The sequence below is a fragment of the Vanellus vanellus genome (genome assembly GCF_965231255.1).
Source record: "Vanellus vanellus genome assembly, chromosome: 3".
Taxonomy (NCBI): Eukaryota; Metazoa; Chordata; class Aves; order Charadriiformes; family Charadriidae; genus Vanellus; species Vanellus vanellus.
In genome coordinates this window covers 121,947,550-121,971,738 of record NC_138907.1, presented here as the reverse complement: position 1 = coordinate 121,971,738, position 24,189 = coordinate 121,947,550, and the positions used below count along the sequence as shown (strand labels likewise).

General features: G+C 45.7%; 1 protein-coding gene across 2 annotated transcripts in view; it reads right to left on the bottom strand.

The window, feature by feature from the left end:
• Positions 1 to 341: 341 nt before the first annotated feature.
• The window catches only part of LOC309670192 (protein eva-1 homolog C-like), a gene marked incomplete at both ends in the record, with an annotated part of 214,753 nt that continues 190,905 nt past the window's right edge, over positions 342 to 24,189 (bottom strand). The window contains 3 exons of one of the 2 annotated variants that reach the window (XM_082481038.1): positions 342 to 712; positions 8,788 to 8,961; positions 12,996 to 13,160. In XM_082481038.1, coding sequence (XP_082337164.1) covers positions 342 to 712; positions 8,788 to 8,961; positions 12,996 to 13,160 — 710 coding nt within the window. The remainder of the gene's footprint in view (positions 713 to 8,787; positions 8,962 to 12,995; positions 13,161 to 24,189) is intronic. The other variant, XM_082481039.1, reaches the window with a different exon arrangement.

Here is a 24,189-nt window from a genome sequence, read left to right as displayed (position 1 = left end):
ACTTCTCTCCCCAGCCAAGAGAGGAGCACTCGTACCAGAGCATGCCAGATTCCATGTCCCACACGGGAGGACTATAACTGTTATCTTCCTGCCTGCTACTAAGAAATGAAGTTGGCAACCACCTCTGTTGTAACCAGAAAGTGTCGGTGAAGAGGGGTGATAGCAATATGTCAGGGAGAAGGAGACGGGGAAAGCTTTATTGCTGTCCATCCACACTGCTCCAGGTAGCATGCCTGAAAGGAAAAGGGGAGACACCCATGAAATATTCCTTCCCTCCCTCTCCTCTATTGTGTGTGGAGGAGCCCCAGGGTGCAGGGCAGGACGGTTGGACTCCCCATCTCTTAGTAGTAACGGTTGAGGCTCCTGGTCCCTGGGATGTCCGGCTGGCCATTCATCCAGATCTCCCGGATTATGCGCTCCCGCTCCTCCAGCCGCTGAGCTCGCTCCAGCTCCTCCGCCGAAGTGAAGACGTTCATGTTTAAAGTCCTCTCGAACCTGCGGTGCCTGCGGGCCGACAGGTCCGAAGTGGTGTCCGAATCGTCATCGCTGTCACTGCTGTCGCTGTCGCTCTCCCGCTCCCGAGGAGGTTTTTTCACAGAGGAGCGTTTGCAGTCAGTTCGGCAGGACACCCTTAGCACCAGGGCCAGCAGGGTCAAGACAAGTCCAATGCACACTCCAGAGACAAAATACAGAGCAGCCCGCTCGGGGTTTTCTGAAAGGGGAAAGGGGACAAACTTTTTAGCAGGGGTTGTTGTGATAGGACAAGGGGTAATGGCTTTAAACTAAAATAGGGAAGATTTAGACGTGATATAAGGAAGACATTTTTTACGCTGAGGGTGGTGAAACCCTGGCCCAGGTTGCCCAGAGAGGTGGTGGATGCCCCATCCCTGGAAACATTCCACGTCAGGTTAGACGGGGCTCTGAGCAACCTGATCTAGTTGAAGATGTCCCTGCTCATTGCGGAGTGGTTGGACTAGATGACCTTTAAAGGTCCTTTCCAACCCAAACTATTCTATAATTCTATGAAATGATTGTCGAGAACAGCCCTTAAAAGAACAAAACCCACAAAGCTCCTTGGTTCTCATACCAGCCACGGTCTCTGGAGGGGCAGAGTTTCTAATGGCTGCTTTACTTCCATGCCCTCCTTCGCCTCCATCCCCCAGGGAAACCAGGAAGGGGAATTTAAATGGTGGATTTGCTGCCAAGGCATCTGCCCACATGCAGAATGTGGGTTTTGCTGCAGTCGTGTCTTGGAGTTGTCTGGAAGGGGAAGGAGCAGCCCACAGAATGAAACGCTAATTCCAGCGGCTGCGCGAGCGGGGTTGACACCAGGGTGCTGCAGACCCAGCAGCAGTTAAGTGCGTCTCTCTGTCACATCCATTATCATCATACGAGGAATAAAGGTTATTACAAAGCTTTACATGCTCTCTGCGCTGTGGCCCAGCTGAAATGGGAAGCCTTACAGCATGGAAAAATGTGTATTATTTATTCATAGGTTTCATTTACTTATCTAAGGCAAGTGTGCTGGCTTTCCGCCCAGACCACCAAAATGTATACCTGCGCCACGCAAGCATAGCTGCAGTCAGGGCACAGACAGGATGAATCCTGCACAGCCACATTTCAGAGGTGATGTAACAAGACTCCAAAGGATCCACAGTGCCTTTTAAACTAGGTCATCTCATTTATTTACTAACTTTGTTGTTGTTGTTGTTCACAGGACTACTTAGAAGCATAATTATGATAAATGTTATTACTGCAGTTGCCCTGGGCTGAATAATCTCAGTTTACCAGGTACACTGAATGGGTGAAGGTGAACTGAGAAGAAGTGTCAAGGCCAGCCCTACTCCGTTGTGTCTGTTGGGCGTCCTGAGTTCAAGGATGGAGTCAGTTCCTCAGATGAGTCTTATTCCCTTGAACTCAGTGACTGAGCTGTAACAGTTCCCACCAGCTGAGAGCCTGACATTCGGCCCTGAAAGATCTCGGTAACTAAAAGGCTCTGCCCTACATTCACTTCCCCCCACTGTGCTTTTAGAAACTGCCCTCTCCAGCTGATTTCCTTAAAGCAAAGTTTGCAGAAGATGAACTGGAAACCATTTGGAGATATTCAAAACTCACCAGGACGGGACCCTAGTCTAACTTCAAAGCTGGCTCTAAATTTGAAGTTAGCCATGTTCTGGGTAGGGGGTTGGACCAAGTGACCCCCGGAGGCCCCTTCCAGCCTAAATTATTCTCTGATTCTGTGGTCAGAGCCCAAACACTGACTTGTGTGTGGTTCAAGGCAATGTGTGGTTCAATGCCTGGAGATACTCGTGGAACAGTTACAGGGACAAAACGCCTTTGTGCACATCGCTCCAACCAAACAACTCTCAAAGTTGACTGACAAGCCAAGGTGGAGGAAGACGTCATGATATTCTGAAATTTGGCTAATAAAGCATGAGACTGTTGCTAACAGTTGGTGTGGATAGCATGGGAAAAAAACAGGTTGAAGAGAGAATACAAAAGAAAAGAAAAAAAGAGGAGAAAACTGCACCAGATGCATTCAATAAGTGCAAAAAAAAAAAAAAAAAAAACCAAGAAAGAGGAGAGAAATGGAGCAGTAGTTGGAAAGTCAAGTGAGACCAAAGCCAGAGGTTTTAAGCTAAGATACTTTTACAAGAATGAGACAGCAAAAATCTAAAGGTAGAAGAGAAGATACCAGAGCAGGCATGAAGGATGTGCCAATGGCTCTTGTAGCAGTCTGGACGAGTGAAATCCTGGCTCCAATGAAGTTAGTGGCAACTCTAAACTCAAGGGGCAGAACTTGAACTAAAACTGCAGCCCTGCTGATGCAGTAGCAAAGCTGCTGCCCATCGGGTACTGTGCAAACAGTAAAGTGTCCTAAATTCCAGAGATTTGAACACCCCAGGAAAAGTAGAATCACCACCCAATAGTGCTTTTACCTCCATGTGCAGTATAAGTCAGGACAGTAATTGCAAAGTTTTCCTTGCAAGTAGTCCTAAGGAGGACACCCAGAGTGCTGGAGTGTGAGAAGAACAAATGAGCAGCACTGATCTGTTTGTCCAGGAAGATGCTTGGTCCAGTCAGCCTCTGCTCTGCCTGGCTGAGAGGATGCTACTTTCCCAACCACCGCGTCCCTGCACACACGTGGGCTTGATTTGGTTGCATTAGTTCCACTGCTCACTCTTTTAAAGCAACTTAAAAAAAAAACACTTAGATTAGAGCCTGAGACATGGTCACACGCAGTTTCCCTTCCCCCGTTTTTGTCCATGTCCTGCTTTTCCTTTCTCCTCCACACTCCTTTTTCCATGCTACTGTGTCCATGAGCAAGCTGCACCTCGATTGCTACTTAAGCAATGATTTTTCATTGTATGTATAGCCCTTCATGCAGGACGATGGCTGTAATTGAATCTTTGGGCTCCAGTGGCATTTATGAGCTCCTACAGCTACTCTGTCAACATCTGAGACACTGTCTGGACTTCCTCACCGAGCTGTAACCCGACGTTCAACTGCAGTCTTGGCATTTATCATACGGACAATCCACTCGCACAGCAACATCTCTTTTTTTCACAGCAGAAAGAGCAACTTAAACTAAAAACCACAGGGTCTGCTTTTTCTCAGTTGAAGTAGCCAGGTCAGCAATAGCCTAGATTTGAGGGTTTGACAGTTGATTAGTGACTTTGAGAGACTCCCCCATTGCATGTTCTCCTTGCAAGACTAAAAAGGGGCACCCTCTTCAGCCAATGGATGCCCAGCATCTTCCAAAAACTCGAAGGTGGCTCAGATTCATCATTCTAACCCTAAAGCTCCTCAAAACCCTCTTCATATTTGAAAAAAAAAATAACCTCTTTAAAAGTGTATGTACATCAGTAGCAGGAGTTAATCTAATTTTGATATGCATTCGTGTGTGTGCGTGTCCTGTTATGCCCTTCAACACATGGATTTTGACCACTGTAGATTTTTCTTCCGCTGCTGTGGATGACAGCTCAGAGCTATGTTTTTCTCCTAAACTTTTAGCAGGATCCAGTTGCTGTCAATCCCTTTAGCCGGGGTTACCTTTCCCCTTCCTGGTATTTCTCTTTCTGGACTGAAAGCATTGATGAAAATGTCACTGATTCAAGCCTGAATTTAATCCATGTGGACAAAAGATATATGCTCTTTATAACCCTCTATACAAAAGCCACCATTTTCTAGGCGCTCAAACTGGCCAAAAATTAGAAACACATTTTGTTTTGTTTTTCCAACCAAACCAGCAGCAATTACGGAGCCTGTTTCCTGAGGGCTAACAATCTGCTGGGAGCATCAGCCCAGACTGCCATTAATTCCCCAGGAAATGCCCCAGGCCAAGGTTGTTATTGCTATTATAATAAATTGTTTCAATAAATAAAACCCAATCTAGGCATTAGCGCTGCTGGCTTCCTGTGATGGCTTCATGCATTCAGAAATCTCAGCGGGGAGGAAAATTTCCGAGGGCCCCAGTAAAAGGTTCAGCATTAAGCATGGCCAGGCAAACAGTAGGACTAATATCTTCCAGGGAATTTACAGTTAGCCCCACAGGCTGCCGAAATCCCCTGGTAGAACAGAGGAAGCTCTCCAGGAGCCCCTTATTAATAAGGCTCAGGCCAAGCAGCCTAAAAGTTGGAATGATCCCCCCCCATGTTGTTTTTTGGAAGCCCCTTGTTAATAACTTGGCAGCAAAGCTTTGCTTGTGGAAGAAGAATTAAAACACGGATTTGTGGAGGTTTCCCTCCAACTACTTCAGCCTGAAGGCAACAACAAAACTGGAGTAAATTCCCTGTCCAAAGGGAGGCACTGGAAGTGCTCTGATAAAATTACAACGTTTAATATTTATATATCCACCAGGGATGGTTCTGGTCTTGCCTGTAGACTGTGACTGCAAAGACAGCTCCAGATGTCACTGAGACTGGTGAAGTCTTTCCAAACGCTCAGACAGGGTTTGGTCCATGACAAATGACAGATCTGAGGTTTGCAGGCAGAGATTGCATACAATTAAAAACCTAATTCTATAAAGAAAATCAGCTTTAAAATTAAGGGCATCCCTGAGTCTGTTGCAGGACTGAAGTCTAAATAATATTTATTTGTTTGATGAGCTGATAAATTCACTCCTCAGTGACATTGTTCACTCCTCCCTATTTCTGCGGAAAAGTTGTTTTTAAGGTTCTGGAAGCTGGGGTAAGAGTAACACCTAGCTGGCTTTGATACTCCTAACCATGATGATAGCCGTAAACAGATTTGATGGTGAAAACCAACACTCCTGCAAAGAGGCTTTGCTTCCTGCTGTGCTGTGAACTCTCACTCCTCAATAGGAACATTCCCAACTTATATATGGGAACATCAGTCAAAAAAGATGGTAGAATTGAGCACAGAGGCTTTCGCTACTATCGGCACTTCTCCCCTTTATGCGCTGCAAGACTCTGCCTGTGCCAACAGTGCAAGTGACCAAGCCTGCAGTCTCTTCGTCTGCAGCTGCACTCCCAAACTTGCCATTTGTGCAGAAAATGGGAATGCCACTGAGCACAGAGGGGCTGCCAGTGATTCGTGGATGCTCTCCCCACGCTAAGAGACATCCCACTGCCAGGGGGCAGGAATAGTAGAGTGGATCATCCTTTCAAGCATGCAATTTACCCATGAAATACCAAGTGCCCGTAGCTTCTTTTTTCTGGAGTGGGTCTGAGCGTATACACTACCCTCTGCCCCAACAGAAAAAACATCTTTATATGTTGCCCCCGTCTATTTACAATTTTTTCTTGCAAAGTCCTGTTTTGAGCCAACTCATCAGCAGAGGGAAGCCCTGAATACAGCACTTTCAGTCTGCAGAGTTTACCTGAGGGACCTTTTCAGTGTTATGAAACAGAGAAGTTCTTCAACTAATGTTTCCCTTTGGCACCAAGGCTGTGGTCAGGAGCAGTGGGAAGATGTGTGAACCAGAACCAGCCCTCCCCCGTCACGCAATACTCTGCCTCTCCTGAGCCACTATAATGGTTCCTCTATGGGCATCAACAGCTGCTGCGGCTTAAGCCGCCTTCAAGGTCCCAAACTCAGGGGAGCACAAAAATTTCCAACTGTTCTGCTGCTCAAAATCTGTAATATGAAGGGGGATGGCGTTGCAGTGCTCTAGTTTTGTGCAGATGATATTTTTGCCCTCTGAGACAGCTTGTCTTTGAACTCATAATCTAAAACCTCTCCATATTCACGTATAACAAAATAAATCATACCAAATCCATCCTCTCCGCTAAAAGCAGAGGGCTAAATTACATGCAGCAGATAAAGATGGTTTAGGGCATCTGCTGTTTCAACACACAGGGCAGCCATCAATTATTTTTTAAAAATAATGAACTGAACATATATATCACAGGCTGAGACTTGGGGTTCTTCAGTCTGGAGAAGAGGAGGCTCCAGGGAGACCTCATTGTGGCCTTTCAGTACTTAAAGGGGGCCTACAGGAAAGATGGGGACAAACTTTTCAGCAGGGCCTGTTGCAATAGGACAAGGGGTAATGGTTTTAAATCAAAAGAGGGAAGATTTAGACTTGATATAAGGAAGACATTTTTTACGCTGAGGGTGGTGAAACACCGGCACACGTTCCCCAGAGAGGTGGTGGATGCCCCATCCCTGGAAACATTCCAGGTCAGGTTGGACAGGGCTCTGATCTACCTGGTCTAGTTGAAGATGTCCCTGTTCATGGTAGGGGGGTTGGACTAGATCACTTTAAAGGTCCATTGCAACCCAAACTAATCTATAATTCTGTGATCATCGAGACTAAAATTCATCTAACAGCCATGGTTATGTGCACTGGAAAACATGACCAACCAGCTCCTGAACTCATCACTGGAAACCAAAGTCGTGAGGCCTGAGTTGTAACTATTTGACATCCAGTGGATGTGAGCACATCACAAGGAGACCACATCATGAGAACGCAAGCAAATCCCACAGCAGCAAGACAGTTAAAGCCGTCCTTATTTATTATTTGTGCTACAGTAAAATCTAGAGGCTCCTGCCAAGACTGACACCTTGTGAAAGGGGATGAATCAAAGCCTTGTGCCCTACAAAATGAATGCAGGGTCAAAGAGTCCTGCTGTAGTAAACGGAGGCACAGTCCACGGGGCATAAGCAGCAGCCCTGAATCCCAGCCCCATCTGTCCCTGACCATAAATCCTACAGCCTTCTGCTGCCCATTACTGTTCAGGTGGGGAAAATAATACTAACAGTATTTTATTTTATCATAAGGTTGGGAATGCAGGCATTTGCATGTCAAAAAATGCCAGCGGTAGGTAAGAGCGGGGAGATATGTGATAGACAGAACACTCCTTTAAAGTTTGCTTTTTCTAATCTTTCCTTAGAGAAGCCCATGCAAGAAAAAAAATATATCCTACTCAGCTATCTTTTGTGAAGAACACTACTAATTCCACTTAAGCTTCCTGCTTCTTAAAGGTATCATCAAAAAGTTGTAATTTCATGCCACCATTGGACATGTAGAAGGACAGAACTTTGGATTCACCATTCATGGTGCTTTTAGAAGGACCCTCCACTAAATATCCAGGAACGCTCTTACAAATCTACTGAGTGATTCCAAAATGAAAAGCCCAAGTTAGTTGTTTCAAATCCAAATACCTGCAAGAGCAAGAACATGGCACCAAGAATGTATTAGTATTTAATGAATTAGCAAGACTGAATGGCACACAAGCATGAAAAACACAAATATTGGAGTTTTAGTTATATAGACCTCGATGCTACAGAATAGCATTACAGTGGTAGTAGCAGACTGGCCGCAGTACACAGAATTATTAACAGCACGTAGTAAAAGAGCAACGCGTTAATATTACTAGCAAGGTCTTATTTCTTGGCAATAACCATTGCAAGGTAATAAGCATAAAAACTTTTCATTAAACAAATGGAGAACACCTTGCAATCCCATAAGAAAAAGTGACCACGAACAGCATGTCCTGCCTCAGGAGGCTACAGAAATCGGGGCCCTCCTTCTGGGGAAAGCAGCAGAGATTGGCCTAAAATATGATGAATCGGTGCATCTATGCAGCCAATGCTCCTCCTTATTTTGGGGTCAGTTCCTCCAACTCTGTCGGCACTCCCTACTGCTGACATGGTACCTCATGCAGTTGTGGGACGGGAAACATTTGCACTACGTCACCTGTCTGCTGTACCTTTTGCGATCAGTGGTACTGACCCCAGGCACTCAGTAGGGCACACAATCTCTATTTCCACTTTTAAAGCGAATCTTACTAGAAGACTGCTCTCCTGCTACTTGAAAGATACACGTGGGTGAAGATAAACTGTGATCCAAGGAAATTTTACTCTAAACTAGATTTAAATATACAATTAAGCAGACTCTCAAGTTACTTCATCTTCACACTTCTACTGAAGATAAGCCAAATTCTCTTAAGCAGGGTAATGATCTGAGTGCTGCTTATTTTCCAAATTACAGGACAACAAGCTTGCCTCCCTAATGAGCCAGGCTTTGATCTCCAGGAAAATGGAGCATTAGGAATAATACCACATGTAAGATTACATTGTATTTAACTTCAGATGAGAGCAAATCCAGGGGAAAGCAGAGCACAATAAACCCTGCTGTACACTGCCTGCTGGAGCTGCCCTGGTCAGGTCTTTCAAGGGAGAATTTGCTGAGAGACGAATGAAAAAAATAAACAGTTCAAAGAGGCAGATTGAACCCTAGGCATCTGCGAAACGTAGGCTCGATGGAGGGTCTACAAAGGGCTTGCGGGAGCCCAGAGGGATGGCAGCTGTAAGACCTACCTGTGACAAAGGCATACGCTGCTAGGATGTTGCTGAGCAGTGCCATCTCTGTGCTAACGCCCACGGGCTCCATGCTGCTGCCGGGCGCCGGTGGTTGTGTCTCATCCACGGGAAGGAGGAAGGGGGTGTTGTCTAGAGGGTAGAAGTTGGCCGATCTCCCTTTCTTCTTCTCTGCTTTGAAACAGAAAGGGAATGAGGAACGAGGCACGCGCCCCAGCCCTGCCCTGCCCTATCCCCACCATGTCAGCATCTGCGTTCGCAAATCTGGAGCCGCTCAACAGCTGGCCATCCAAATTTGTCCTTTTCTGAGGGGCAACTAAACCTTCTCAGGTGGATTCAGCTGAGAACATACCCTGTCTGCACCCAGGAAGCATCTTCTCTCCCCCGACTCCTGCTCTTTCATGTCACCACTCAGACACACCCACCCACACTACAGCAAATATACAACCAGTTTTCTTTTCTCTTATGTAAATCAAAGGAGCCTTTATCAACTCTAGGTTCAGCTAAGCTCGTAATAAGGACTGGAAAACAAAGGCAGAGCCGGCAACCCTCTGCCGGTGTCTCGCCGTAGTGATCCATCCACACCTGGCAAACAGACGTGCTTTCACTCCAGCCTTCTCGGGGAAGGGCAGACCTGAGTTTACGACTTCCTTCAGAAGCCCGCTCGTATTGTGTTTCACCCAGACACCATTTCCCCTTTGGAGAGGTGAGTGAACATGGGTTAATGATTTGATTTTATTTGTTGAAGACTGGGGCTAAAGAGGCAGCTAATTCCAGGTGGCTTAAAGAGACCCTTTCAGCCCTTATCAGCTCACTGCTGAGTGCTCCCCGCACCTTGATCTGCGGGCAGACACCCCCACCAGTCACAAACCCCAAAGTGTTTTAAACACCCGAAAAAGTCGGTGCACAGGATCCAGCTCCACCATCCACGGGACTGTTTAACTGTAGCCATTACAGTTTTCCAGGCTCCTTTCCCTGGGTGTCTGGTTCTCTCCAAAAGCAAGCAGCACACCGTAAAAATCACAGACTTGCACCTGGCTGCCACTTATCCACAGGTATTAAATTCAGGAAGCTGTCGGGTCCATCTCCGATAATGCCGTCAGTGCCATGCAAGCAAAGGCACTCTGACAGCAGCCACGATGCGAGCCGGTCTGTGTTCGCTGGCTGCCCCATCCGTCTCCTTTCCCTGCAAACCCGCCAGCGTGAGACGTCACGTTCCGCTTCCCGCCGTGCGTGCCAGGAAGCGGCTCAGCCCAGGGAAGCAGTAACAGAAATTGAGGGGTGTCAAAAAAGAACAGGTAATACAGGATGGAGAGGGACTGAGGGCATGAACATGCACGCAGTGATGCCAACTCCTAATCTGGCTCGGAGGAGAAGCAGCGGGGATGGATGTCCAGGTGTCACTGTAAGGGATCAGCCCCAAGGAACGTGGGCACAGTTGCATCTCTGATGCTGAACAGCTGCATGGCCCTGGGAAAGCCACACATTACAAGCTACCAAGGTGTTAATGACTGGCCCTGAAGCAAAGTTTTCAAACACGGGTGCCTGAGTCACAGATCCAAAAGGGAAAAATACCCCAAGAACCTCTTGCCTTAGGAGAATGGAGATCACTGAAGATCAGTTGTACAAATGGAGGCACTGGGGCACAGAGGGACCAGGGCACACTCAGCAGGAAATGAATAGCAAAGCTTTGGAAAATCTTTTAAGTCCATTGTAGGCACCAGAAACACCAACATGCCCTCTAATCTTTCCTTTTTTCTCCCTGTCTGGTAAATCTTTGTCCATACAAGTGGTTGGATTTTTCTCTACCACTGTTCCTGCAAAGAAATCCATGGAAGCAGGGTAAATTTTTCATATCTCCTGAAGATGTCCTGGATACTTCAGAGCATCTCAAGTAGCACTATGCATCTAAACTGAGGCAACTGAATCCTGCTATTAGTTGACAGATTCTGGAGTCATTCAGCTCTCCCCGTAGCAGACACTCGAAGCTTGATGCATTTGCTCATACGCAGACATCTAAGAAACCCCAGGGTCAGGAGGACATCCACAGAGATGGCAGGTATGAGAGGGGATGTAGGGGAAACCCTCCCTTCTAGGGCAGCATCTAGAAGCCAGGTGAACACCCCAGGTCATCTCAAATGACACGTTTATATGGGGGTAACTGAATCCTGCCCAAGATGTCTGTCTACTGACTCTGGCTCTGAACTAGTTAATCTAAAATCCCTTTACAATCAATGAAAAGGAAGGGCACCACCAGCATATAATCTCATATATATTTCATAACCATATATCTCATCCTAAATAGGACTGCTGAGTTAGGTGCCTCCATGTTCCTGTTAGGTCTTTGAGAGTTTCCTGCAACTCTGCATTAAAGTCTAGTCGATGTGGCTGGACTGCAGCTGCACCGAGCTGGTAGGATAAGAACCTGGGGGCTCTGCACCATGCTCTCTCACATGTCCAGTTCTGGGTTAGCGACAACCCGCCTGCCCCTCGCTGTCGATACATTCATGGCATCTCAAAGACTAAGGTTTAAATTATACTCGCAGCAGGGGCTTCCATGTGCGTGCGCCAGATCAGCCAGGAAAGGCTCAGACGGACACCACTTCTGTTGGGTATGGGACATCCCTTGTAAACCATGCCGGGCAATAATGGCTTATTTGGGAGACAGAGTAAGGCATACCTCCTCTCATGTGAGATGTAAGAAGAATACTTTTTTTTTTAACTTCTGATTTGTCTAAAGAACAGATGCAATCAAACAAGTTTTTAAATGAATACTCATCTGCATATACTATACTCCAGCAAAAAGCACCACAAAACCACAGAACTGGTTTTGTCATCTGCAGGACTGTACAAGCACAGACACGGAACACAGAAAATGACGGGGGTTACGCAGGAGGGGAAAAAAAAAAACAAACACACACAATTTCACAAGGGCTATGTGTTGCTACACTATGCAGTTCCCATTCATTCTGGGATCATACTAAAAGATATCTCCTTTCCTCCTTGCTAACTTTGAAGAACACATCTAGGCCTAATCAGCTCACCTACTACTGGTTTTCTCTTCACCACCCTTTCTTAGCTGTTCCCAGTCACTCAAGTTGTTTCTATGTGACTTTATACCAAACTTGAGGAAAATTATTCCAGCCCAACAACACAAATTAAGCATAGGAGAGGTTATTCATGACCCCAGGCTGACTTTAGCAAATAGTTTTAATAAAAGAAATAAAATGGGAAGGGAGATTACAGAAATGTCCAAATATTTCCTTTTGCTATTTTTGAAACATTCTTTAAGCTCTTAATTTCAAAATGTCATCTTTGTTTGAAAAGTGGTACATATTTTAAAAATGAATGAATAAACAATGTGAAAACTAAACAAAAGGTGTCATTTGTAGAAGTGAAATGTTTAGATGAATGAAAATGAGTTCAGGACTTTTTTCTTGCTTAAAAGAATCACCAGGATCACCAAATTTGTTTCAGGCTGACTCAAAATTCTTTTCCTTGACAATTTTTCATTAAGGCCTCCAAACTGCCATTTATGTTATCGCTGACTCTCAGTTACCTGTGGATTGATTACCCAGGCTGGGCATTAACTTTGCCAGGAGTGTAGACAGAGACAATACCCACAGTGCCCATACCCTCTCTAGAGCTGAATCTCTGGGAGCACAGGGTGGGAATTTCAGGAGCAATATGTCATACACCATCTCCTGCGTGTTGGGAAACACAATGCAAAACCATCGACTAACCCAATACATGCTCACCTGTGCTTTTCATTTATTCATACACCATCCCTTCCTCCTACTCACCTATCCCTGTAGATAGCTAAGATTTGACTTCATTCATATCTCTTGACTTTGCATTTTATGAAAATAGCATCATATTTCAAAGCTGGGTTGAAAACTTCTCTGTCCCCTGTGAGGCAGATCTGCGGGGTCTGCCCTGTTTTTTCTTTGCCACTGTAATAGACAGGTCTGCAAAGTCTTTCTGTGATGAGTTTTGACATGCATGGCCATGACTGCTATTTCAAGAAACCTGGTGTGAGCTTCACAGTTCACTTTAGTCCGTCGTTGGTCGTGCCTTGAAGCTTCTCTTTCTGACTGTGACATGGATGGGGTTTGGGAACAACACAGAGACCCAGATAAGGGGAGAGAGAAGGAACAGTTACCACAGCGCAGTTAGGTTTGGGCCAACGTTGCAATAGTCATATCTACCTGGGAGAGCACGGCCTATGTTGGAAGGAGAGACATCAGAAAGGAACACACCGTCCCCTATAACATTGGGATCAAACACTCTTGGCCGCAGTGGAAAATGTGGCTTCTGAAATCCTTGGTAATTTGTTGGTCTTGGCTGGGTTTCATGCAAAAGCTTCTTGGGAACTGAAAGAGAGGAGTAAGAAGAGCACAGTTGTTAGAGAGATTTATTTCAGCTGGTCAGAATGAGAATTATCACATTATGCTATGGGCTCAGCTGATACTTAATTATACCATGCGCAGACCAAACACACACTCATTTACCGCTATGATGAATGCTCTCCAAATGCCAGCACAGAGACACTGAATGAGAGAACACTGGAAACTATAAAGCGATTAAGATATTGTTTATTTACAATTAAGCTTTGAGACTAGGCTAAGGATCAGATGAAGATATCGTATTTAGACACCCATCTTAGAAACTGAAATGCCTAGTAAGCCAGGCTTTGGCCTCAGCCCCAAGCTTCAGAGCTCTCCAGCTAGGCACCTCTGCTCCTACCATGATAGCGGGCCGAGCAGAGTGCCACATATCAACGGGGACTATCGGGTACGCCTGAATCACTGCCTCTCTCCAGCCATCAAGTTGATGGCTCAATACTGCACATCAGACATTTCTGTCCACTCTGGATTCACAAAACCAGCCCCTGAAGGATGCTGTGCATGTGAAACCATAAAGCTTAAATCACTCACCACACAAGTAAGAAACCTCACCCGTAAGAAACCCTCCCCACCCAGTGAGATCTAAAATACGCTTTTCCCCATTGGCCTTTAGGCTTTAACTACACTGGGAAAGGCCCGTTCCCACCATCCTGAGAAGGAGAGTGAAGACTCAGCTAATCCCTGCTGTTCTCCGCGTTTCGTCAGCCACAGAGTTAGCAATATGCAGGCGAGGTGGGTTAATACGTGACAGTTTTGTCAGGACATCTACAGTCTCTTCTTTGGACCAAGGCGTGCCTTAGTACAGAGAGTATCTCCTCCACCTTGACGTTGCAGGGCCAGCTCTTCAGCTGTACATCCAGGTAAAGAAATCAAAGTCGGTGTAGCTACCTCAGTGTACACCCACTGAAGGTGAATCCACACAGTAAATTCACTAATTTGCCCTGTAGGGACACAGCAGCATGTCATTTACGGAGCTCAACCAGTTCTCTGCCTCAGCCACGGCCAACACCTGAGGCTATTTCAGAGCAAAGTGCTTTTCCATACAAAGAGAAGAAACACATATACAGGCCGTTCCGCTCAGAAATTAGAGGAATAGAGTGATGAAAGACAAAAATAAAGAGATTAAAATTTCCAGAGGAGAAAGATATATTTTCCCCAGTCAGTGACTGTATACTAATATACACATAAAGGCACCATTTTAACCCTGCAGACAACCAAGATTTTAGCGCATTAAAGACACAGACTGCTGAGAATGAGGCATAAGTTCAGCAGGCCCACAGAAACCCCAGGAGAAGACTTCTGGGATGCTCAGCTCTCCTTACTCCAAGTCTAACGGCCACTGCCTCTCTGGTCCCAAGCAGGCTGCCAACTCCTCGTGCCTCAGTTTCCCCACCGCTCCGTTGCCGATAGCGCTATCTCTCATCTCCACTTTTCACAGGGGCATGAAGAAGCGCAATTAAAAATGCAAAGCACTTTGAGATCCTTGGCACAAGCATGAAGGAGGACTTGGAAAGAGTGCAGCCCTGGAACAGAAAGGAAATTCCTGCCTGCCCCCTGCAGCTAATCAGCTGCCAAGCTGGAGCAGGAGATTTGATCACGCCCATTAAATTTGCCTGCATAACTACAGGTATTACTGGTGGGGGAAGTGATCCAACCACCTTGTTTACATTGTGTTCGACTTACTGTCTTCGCTGAGGCAAAGAAAATCGTAACTATATTTACGGACTGACCTCCTATATTAGGCTGCCAAGATATCAGCACTGAAGTTCTCCAATTATTAGTAGAGTCATGCTAGGTCAGGAAACAGACATAAAAACCCCGCAGCTTCTGAATATCAAAGAGCTGGCACAGCAGTTTCTACTGAAACCTGAATTGGCAACTGTCCTCGGATGGGGAGGCAGCGAAAGAAACACATCCCCTGTTAGGAACTAGGCAGAGGCACGAGGGATACCCGTGCCAGAGAAATATCAGAAAGTCTGGGGAGGAGGCGGGTAGAACAGAGATTATCCCGCAACGCACACCATCAGGGAGAATTGCCATTCTGGGTGCCTAATTTGAGGCACCCAAAGGGTGATGATATTCAGAGAGCACAGGGCTTAGCACCCTCCAAAAATAAAGACTCCTTTTGCTATATCTCAGGCTGAGGACCTGGAAAGCATTTAAACTACACAAGTCGGTTTTTCCTTACACACTTTTCATCCAAACTGCATCCCACTAACCTGCTGATATGCATCCAATGAAGAAAATGAAGCAAAAGGACCACAGGGACAATTTTTTAGCAGGTTTTGACTAGTCTGTCATGTTTCAGACTGCTTCTTCTTCATAAACATCTCCTTTCACCTCCGAGTATTCATGGTCATCTGTGGGGCACAACTCAGGCTGGGTGGACCTGCATCTTTCTTTGAAAAGGTGATACCACCTGATACTTCAACATTTGAGCCAAGTGGGGCAAAGAAACACCATCTTTTCCTGAGGACACTCAGGGAACTGAGCTATGGCTTTTCCACCTTGGCATCTGTGCCACCGCTGTTACGAATGCTACCTACGGGACCGGGAGAGGAGTCAGGGTAAAGCAAAACATCGCTAAATCAGCCAGCAACTGGTCAACAGCATCCCAAGGAAGAGTAGAGACGGAGAAGCATTCGGAGGGAAGCATTCATACAGACTATTTATTGTCACAGCACCTTAATGGGGTAGGGTTGTGCTGCTATGACTTCGGGACGGCTGAGGAATTGAGATGACTATCAAGTAGGCGTTTGGTGCCTAGAAAGGCAGGTGGTTATGAAGAGAGATTCCCAAGAGCAGGCATGTGCTTAACGTCTGTGATTAGCATGCATTTTGGTACTTTCAAAAATCCTAAGAGGTGCTTGTCTTCACGTCAGCAGCTAAACCCCTTCAAAACTCCGGCAGTGACTTAGTGCAACAGAGGATGTCTACAGCACATGAACCTTGGCCTTTTCCATTTCAAAGGACCATTTTTCTCTGTGGACTTCATAAACATCTTGAGGACATTTTGCCAGGAAAGGCCTATCTTGGCAAAGAGTAAATAGAGTGACGGCACGCAGCAAGTCTGTTCTTGTTCTAGTTTATACGATGCTAAACCAATACACAACTTAGATAGCTTGATTTAGAAAGACAGCAAGGCTTTCTCAAGTGCAAAACACCTCACAATTTCCAGTTAGCTTCTGTGTGGCAGCCAGCTCCACAAGAAAGATTAAACAACTGGTTCTTTTGAAATACCCTCCTTAAATTCTCCAGAGAGGAGTGCGTCTGACACAAAGCATGGCATGAACTGAAGCAAGGTGTCAAGAAAAGTTATTTATGACTAAAACCAGCAGAAAAAAAAAAAAAAGTACCTGGGATTTTAGCCTTATCTCAGCATTAAGCACAGAAATCCTGGCAGGGAAGGGTTGGCACTTGGCCTGCTCCATTCAGTCAAGAGGAGAAGTTAAAGCAACTCACTCAGCAGAATAAGTGATATATGTGGACAAGAGGGGAAGAAACAGGCCTTCAATCAAAGCGTTAACACATCTGATAGTCAGGTGCCCTGCACCTTAAAATGCTCATGAAAAATGAGCTGGGATCATCTGGAAGAGAGGAGATGAGTTGTTCTGGGGACCTCTGGGGGTAGCAGTCAGCATTGACATGTGGGTTATCCAAATGATAAAATTCTCTGCTAACTTGGGCTGGGCAGCTGAGCAGCACAGGCAGAGGTGTAACTGTCTGGATGGCAAGCCATGCTCTAACACCTACCCCAGGGTCCAACATGGGCATCAACGCATGGATTAGGAAGAAATTTTTCACTTTGAGGGTGGTAAGGCACTGGACCAGGTTGCCCAGAGAGGTTGTTGAGGCCCCATCCCTGGAGGTGTTCAAGGCCAGGCTGGACGTGGCCTTGGGCAACCTGGTCTGGTGGGAGGTGTCCCTGTCTATGGCAGGGGGGTTGGAACTCGATGATCTTCAAGGTCCTTTCCAACCTAAACCATTCTATGATTCTATGATTTCATTCTATGATTCTATGACTTGGCATGAGCCAGGACTTGATCTGGAGAGCAAAGTGTCACCGTGGCTGTGACATGCCATGAATGCACCTGTAGTAGGTGGTTCCAGGTTATAAACCTGCAAGGGAGCGCCTCGATCAGCAGGTTCATTCCTCTGCCATTACAGGCTTTCAAGTTTTTATATAATCTCTCCGTGTCCTGGCTTCCAGCTCCCACCGCTCATCTGTCTGAATCAACATCACGCTAGCAATAATTTATACCAGTTCCCAACCCAAGACCTGCATTACCCATTTGCAATGAATTGATGGCATCAATCCCACAAGAGGACCTCACCATCACTGCCTGGCAGCTTCCCCCCTGCAGGGATGGAGCAAAGGAATATCAAAGCTGGAGTGTGCTCTCACCGCCAGAGCAGACCCATCCGATTCGGGTACAAGCAACCGGCAGCACAGTGTGAAAAGGCACATGCTGGTGCTGCTGACAGTATCCTTGTTTGTACTTGGTGGAGGCTCCTTCTGCTGGGATTTTCACACAAGCACTCTCTTGTGTGGCCAGAAAACGGAGGGCTGATGAAAAGAAAAAGTTACTGTGCCTACAAGCAGCAAAATTCTGAATTATGTCGCTAAGAGACGGAAAAGGCCAGGCGATACCTTGCCTCTTTGTTCATTGAGATCACTCGCTGTATGTTTTCTACTATTTTGATCTATTTAGTTTTAAACTCTCCAGTTCTGGGGGTTTGGCTAATTGTCACAAGAGATTATTTTGCAGAGGAATATTGCTCTTTCTGGGGAATTCTATTTCAATATGCTGCTGAGTGTTTCAATTTAAGCACACATATTATTCCCCTAATCAAAATATTTGACTGCTATAAGACCCAAATTTTACAGATGTGAGCTGGCTCAGGGACAGAGTTTTAAAAGTGTTTAAATATCAAAATGATTTGTCCAATCTCACAGAGGGAGCCCGTGCCAAAGAAAGGAAACAAATTCAGGCTCCTATATTTCAGCCTCGGACTCAAACCATCCCCTCTCTCTGCTAATTTGATCATTTGGTGCTTCCTGATGCTTGCTCAGTCCTAAATGTGCTTAAAGACTTCCACTCCCAGGACTGAATTATCCCCCGACCTCCATCTTCACTGCATATACAGATCAGTCAGCTGGAGGGGAGATCACTGAAAGCTCAGTCTTAAAAATGTACAGAATGGGGGTTTGTCATTCTCCAGTCCTCTGCTATATAGTCGCTTGTGCATTTCCAGCCCATAAGGTTTACTCTGAAACCTTTTTATGATTAAAGGAGATCTGCAGAACCTTCAGCAAATCCTCCTGTGAATGCCTGAAGCAGAGTGTAATTTGAACAAAACATGACTCCCTCACCGATGAAAATTACAACCAAGCCTTTTATCTGGGCACGTTGGGGCCAGGAACTGTTGATGCTCAACATATTTTTAAAATAACAAAAAAAAAAAAATCCTACTGTGAGTAAACACCCAATATAAACTACTGCAGGTTTTTAGAGGTAGCAGCTCTGAAGGATTTGTGTTTGAGACTTGAAAATGCACAGATCCAGACAGAAATGGGATCATTCATGATTCTGAACTATTCCAATAAAGCAATTCCTTAGCACATAGGTATATGGAGCTCACAGATTGCAGAATTAAAAGTGGTTTATGTGCTGTAAAACCTAAGTTTGCTAAGCAGTCAGTCAACAATATCTATTAAAATAATGGATTTTGGCAGTGTCGGACCACAAAGTATCACAATATAATCACAGACCAAGAAGGAAAAATCCCATACGTAAGAAGACTCTGCACCTGGTGACAACAGTAACACCACTGTGTAGCTAGAAACATGGGGGTGGAAGATGCTAATTTGATTAACAAAAGTAAATTGAGGCACAGCCTACCCCCTTGGCTTTTTCCCAAGGGTCTCAGACGTAGCAAAGGAGCAAGTTGAAACCTTTTCCAGGTGCCTGTGCCCCATCTAGCCCAGTGCTGGATGTGCCCCTTTCAAGTGAATAAACTCCATTTGCATTATATGGCAAGAGGTTTTACCTCTTCTCATGATCACGTGTGTCATGTCAGACATCACAGAATCACAGAATAGATTGGGTTGGAAGGGACCTTGAACCATCGTCTAGTTCCAACCCCCCTGCCATGGGCAGGGACACCTCCCACCAGACCAGGTTGCTCAAAGCCCCATCCAGCCTGACCTTGAACACCTCCAGGGATGGGGCATCCACAACTTCTCTGGGCAACCTCCCCACCCTGACAGTAAAGACTTTCTAAAGCTACCCTCTTTCAGTTTAAAACTGTCACCCCTCATCCTATCACTACACTCCCGGATAAAGAGTCCTCCTCCATCTTTCCTGTAGGCCCCCTTTAAGTACCGAAAGGCTGCTATAAGGTCTTGCCCAAGCCTTCTCTTTTCCAGGCTGAACAACCCCAACTCTCTCAGCCTCTCTTCAAAGGAGAGGTGCTCCAGCCCTCTGATCATCTCCGTGTCCCTCCTCTGGACTCGCTCCAACAGGTCCATGTCATTCTTATGTTGGGGGCTCCAGAGTCAAAGCCTACCTCCAATTTCTGCCCTGCCACCAGGCATTTCCCCTTCATCTGACATGGGAACTTTTTGGTCAAATATAGGTATAATCACTTGCTAGGAGACCATGAGATCCTACAGCTCTCAAATGCCTCCATGAGCAGCTAGATGGCCTGCGCATCCCCATGTAAAAGGCTGAGTGCACGTCAACTCCATGTGTCGGCTGCAAGGCCATATCGTACTTCTGGGCATCCTGTGTCATATTTAGAGTAAAAGTATAGTTTTAGGGGGTTTATATGTAGGTTTTTTAAATAGTACAGTTTACATAGAAAGTGTAAAGTGTCCCAGGAGACAGCAGGGGATGTATGTGAAGGGACTTTGTGCAACAGAACATAAGTCTGAAAGCTGGGATTTGATCAATAGAGTGCCATGCAAAATCTTCACCCTCACAAAAACAAAAACAAAAACAAAAACAAAAACAAAAACAAAAATAAAAACAGAGCAGAGGCTTAATGAACACAAGTGGTGAAGACCTCAGCTTTCCATCTCCTGCAGTCATTTTAAAACGGGAATTTTTTTCACCCAGCATCGATATAGTCTGCAATCCTGAAATTGAATGCAAAACCCAAGAGAAAGAGGGAGTTACTCAGCCTGCTGCAGGCGTGTTTTCCATGCACGGAGGTTCCAAACCACCGATAACAAGGAAGTGACTCATGCCAATTACAGTAAGTCCACTTCCAAGTACCACGCGGAAATCAAGTGAGACTGTCTGGGAAAATAGCCCTGTCATAAGCAAAGCCACCTACACCTCCCTGAACCCACAGCCTCCACCAGGGCCCTCCTCCCCTGCCCCTCCCTCCAGACACTGCCCGAAGCAGGAATCTGTCTCCTCTGCTGGTGATTTTTGGGCTGGTGGGAAGCGGTACAAGCTGGGATGCCTGAGACAACTCATACAAACTTTCGGAGCACTCTGCCAAGACTACTCCCGAGGCAGCCCAGATGCTTTGCCCTTTACTGCATCTTCTGACAGCAGCTAACTACAGCAAGGTTGTGCAATAAGAATATAAATATAGCACGACCTTTTATCTTGTTTGGCCTCCATGGAAAAAGAGACATTCATCCTTTTCTCATGCAGCTGCAATCAGAGAATTGAATTCAAAACTGGAAGCAATTCCAGTCCAGAAACAAAGCCCATGCAACACAAATTAGCTCTGTCTCACCGTTCCTCCCAGTGAAATCTCTTGCAGGTATATGGCTCTGTGATGTCCTCAAACCAGGACAGAGGCTTCAGGAGATGAAGATTATCATGGTGCACCTCCAACTGAGACCCTCCACAGGGCAGAGACAGACACAAGCACTGCTCCCCACCAACCTCTCCCCCCGCTGCACAGGGCTGCAGAACACCCTTCCCTGTTTCCTTCTATTTCTGCCTGTCCAGAAATGCAATAATCTTATTAAAAGATCCAGTTCACCTAATCTGAGAACTCAACCAATGCATGCCCTGTAGGTAACTAATGAAGAAGTCCTCCTTAAATAAGCTACGTTCCTAAGCTCCCTGTATCGTCAACAGTGAAAGGTGGGTGCCTTTGAAAGCCTCCAGGGGAGATTCTGTCTACTTAAATTTAGGAGCCTAATTAGGGATAGTTAATGAATCATAATGTTACCTTTGGATTTATTCTCCCGAGTGTATATCTGAGTTAAAATCTTACGAACTGCTTCACATCTTTTACTCAGATATTTTTCTTCTATCTTGAACTTTTCAAATCAGGATTTGAAGCTACAAACACCTTAATTTCTATCCAATGATACATGTGCTTGATCTATCCACAGGCAGTTTTCCTCCTGCTTTCATAGCCATGAAAGTCAGTTGTTCTTCTTTCATCATCTTAAATGTAATAAGAGAATATGAAGCATCTATTGCCAGCAACTCATAAATCTCCTGCTTGATGTGGCTTCTGGTCTCCAAAGGGCACAGTGGAAAGCATCACATGCACCAGTCTGCTCCCTACATGTTCTATTTGGAAAGAAAAATGGATCAAAAGGAAGAAAGCCTTGTAAGAGATACCTGCAGATACGAAGAGTTACTTTCATCTGCTAGATTTCTGCCTGCTCCCAAAATCAGTAGAGTTCTCCATTTTCACAAGATAATGCATCTTTAGGAGGATGAGACTCGAGCCGAGGCTTGTCCAAATTCCAGCATGCTCAGCTACATCCCCCATGGGACCTTCTGCCAGCCGGAGCTGTAGCACCTCTCTGGCGATCCGGCCGCGTCTAATCTCCACCAGGCCCAGAGACTATGTCAGTAACTTCATTCCCCCTCATTTTAGGGAAATGAGACGGGTCTGGATCAAACCATTAATGTCACCTCCAGGTGCTGCCACTAGAACCATGGGTAACTACTATCAGCAAGGTCGCTGCAGGAACAGAAATCTGACTCGGCACTCACATACGGAGCAAGTCCAACTCTGCTGAATTAAGCAACTTTCCCTTTATTTACATGCTGAGCATGGTCAGAATCTGACCGTTCAACCATGTAGCCTCAGTTCCAGAAATGGCAGCAGGCAGGGCAGAAAAGAAAACCCTCATAACTGCCAGGGTGCCAAGCAGGGACTGACAGCCCCTGGGAGAAGCCACCAGTCTCCCAGACTAGGAAGGCTACAGCAGGAGAGCCCGAGAGTCAATTTTGGTTTTCCTTTTTTTTTTTTGCAGCACACAAGGATGTGTGAATCTGGGGCCTGGGCTCTTTATTAGTGAAGAGGAAGACACAGTACGGAGGACAGCACAGAAAGGAGAATAAGGTTAATAAGGAAGTCAGATGCATTCTTCTGGTCTTCCCTGTTCCCCCTATTTGGACTGTATCTATCACAAACTTGCATTGGTGTTTTGCAGTACAGCCAACTCACGTATGGATTTCTTAGGTATTATAGAGAATAATAGTTTGTTGGTCTCTTCGGAGAAGACTTTTATTACAGACTGTAATTTTATGCAATGCTCTAAGTATACGCACTCCGCTTTGGATCAAAGCAGAGTAAAGCTAAATTTCAGATTTTAACACAACTCCTATATTTTCTCATCATGTTCAGTCATTTTAATCAAACATTTAACACCGCAAGACTTTACTATTTAAAATTACTTTTATAGTATGGAACAGTTGCCCTTGACTTACTTAGGCTATAGAGCTAGAGTAAGGTTTTTTGCAGCTTATCTATTTTTCAGGAAAATATGTGACGCAATACGTGGCTCCCAGGAGGATGCTGACAGAGCAGTAAGCATTGTGTGTTCAAGTGTGGCTGATCTGGAGCCAGGGCATTGCTCATGCGAAGAATCACTCGCCAGCAGGGGAGGAGAGACTCTGTGTTCAGGATGCCAACACACATCCAAGGGGTTGCAGCCCTGCGAGTTACCGGGAATCAGCTGAGTCACAGCAACTGATTCTGTAAAATGGGGCAAAAGATACTCCCTTAAACTTCAGTGAAAGGTATACAAGCACTGCCGGTGAGAGAGGCCCTTGGAGGTCTTCATTATCACCTACCCAAAGGCAGTGGCTAGGTATTATGTATTGCTGTGAGACACCTAAATGATAGCCAGGGCATGGATATCCAAGATGAAATAAGGAGAAAGGGATGGAGTAAAGGGCTAGAGGCCCTGAAACATGAGGGGTAACGGTTTTAAACTGAAAGAGGGTAGATTCAGATTAGATATTAGGAAGAAACTCTTCACTATGCAGATGGTAAGGCACGGGCACAGGTTGCCCCAGAGAAGTTGTGGATGCCCCATCCCTGGAGGTGTTCAAGGCCAGGCTGGATGGGGCTTTGAGCAACCTGGTCTAGCGGGAGGTGTCCCTGCCCATGGCAGGGGGTTGGAACCAGATGATCTTCAAGGTCCCTTCCAAGTCTAATCATTCTGTGATTCTATGAGATGCCACGCCAACCTCCACCAGGGACAGGAGAAAGATGGCAGGGAAGCAGAAGCCCAGGCAGGAGAGTAAGGTGTCAGGGAAGGTAAGAACATCCACAACTACACTGCACTGCTCAAATATTTGAATAAAGAGTAAGAAGCCTCATGCTTCAGCATCTGAGCCAACAACTAGCCTCATACAATCCAACCATTATATTCCAAGAGTGTCCTCAAGCCAGGACAAAGAGTTAGGAATATCATTTCTCCTCTGAGACTACTGACCAAGACAGACATTTAGGGGATTTCCTGTGCCCATCTCTGAAGCAATGTCACCCATCCCATAGTCCACAGACTGCTGGTGAGGGATCAGAAAAGTCATCCAGAAAAGAAAAACTAATCCAAAGAAAAACCAAAACCAGCATATCCTTGGATGTTCCTCCGTGGTTTGTCTTAGTGTCTGCTGGCAGGAGATGCTTCCCGTCTGCTCTCCTTGTCTAATTAAAATTGTTTGTAATTACAGCAGCAAAACTATGCTCTGTAAAAAAAATATTTTCTTTTTATCTA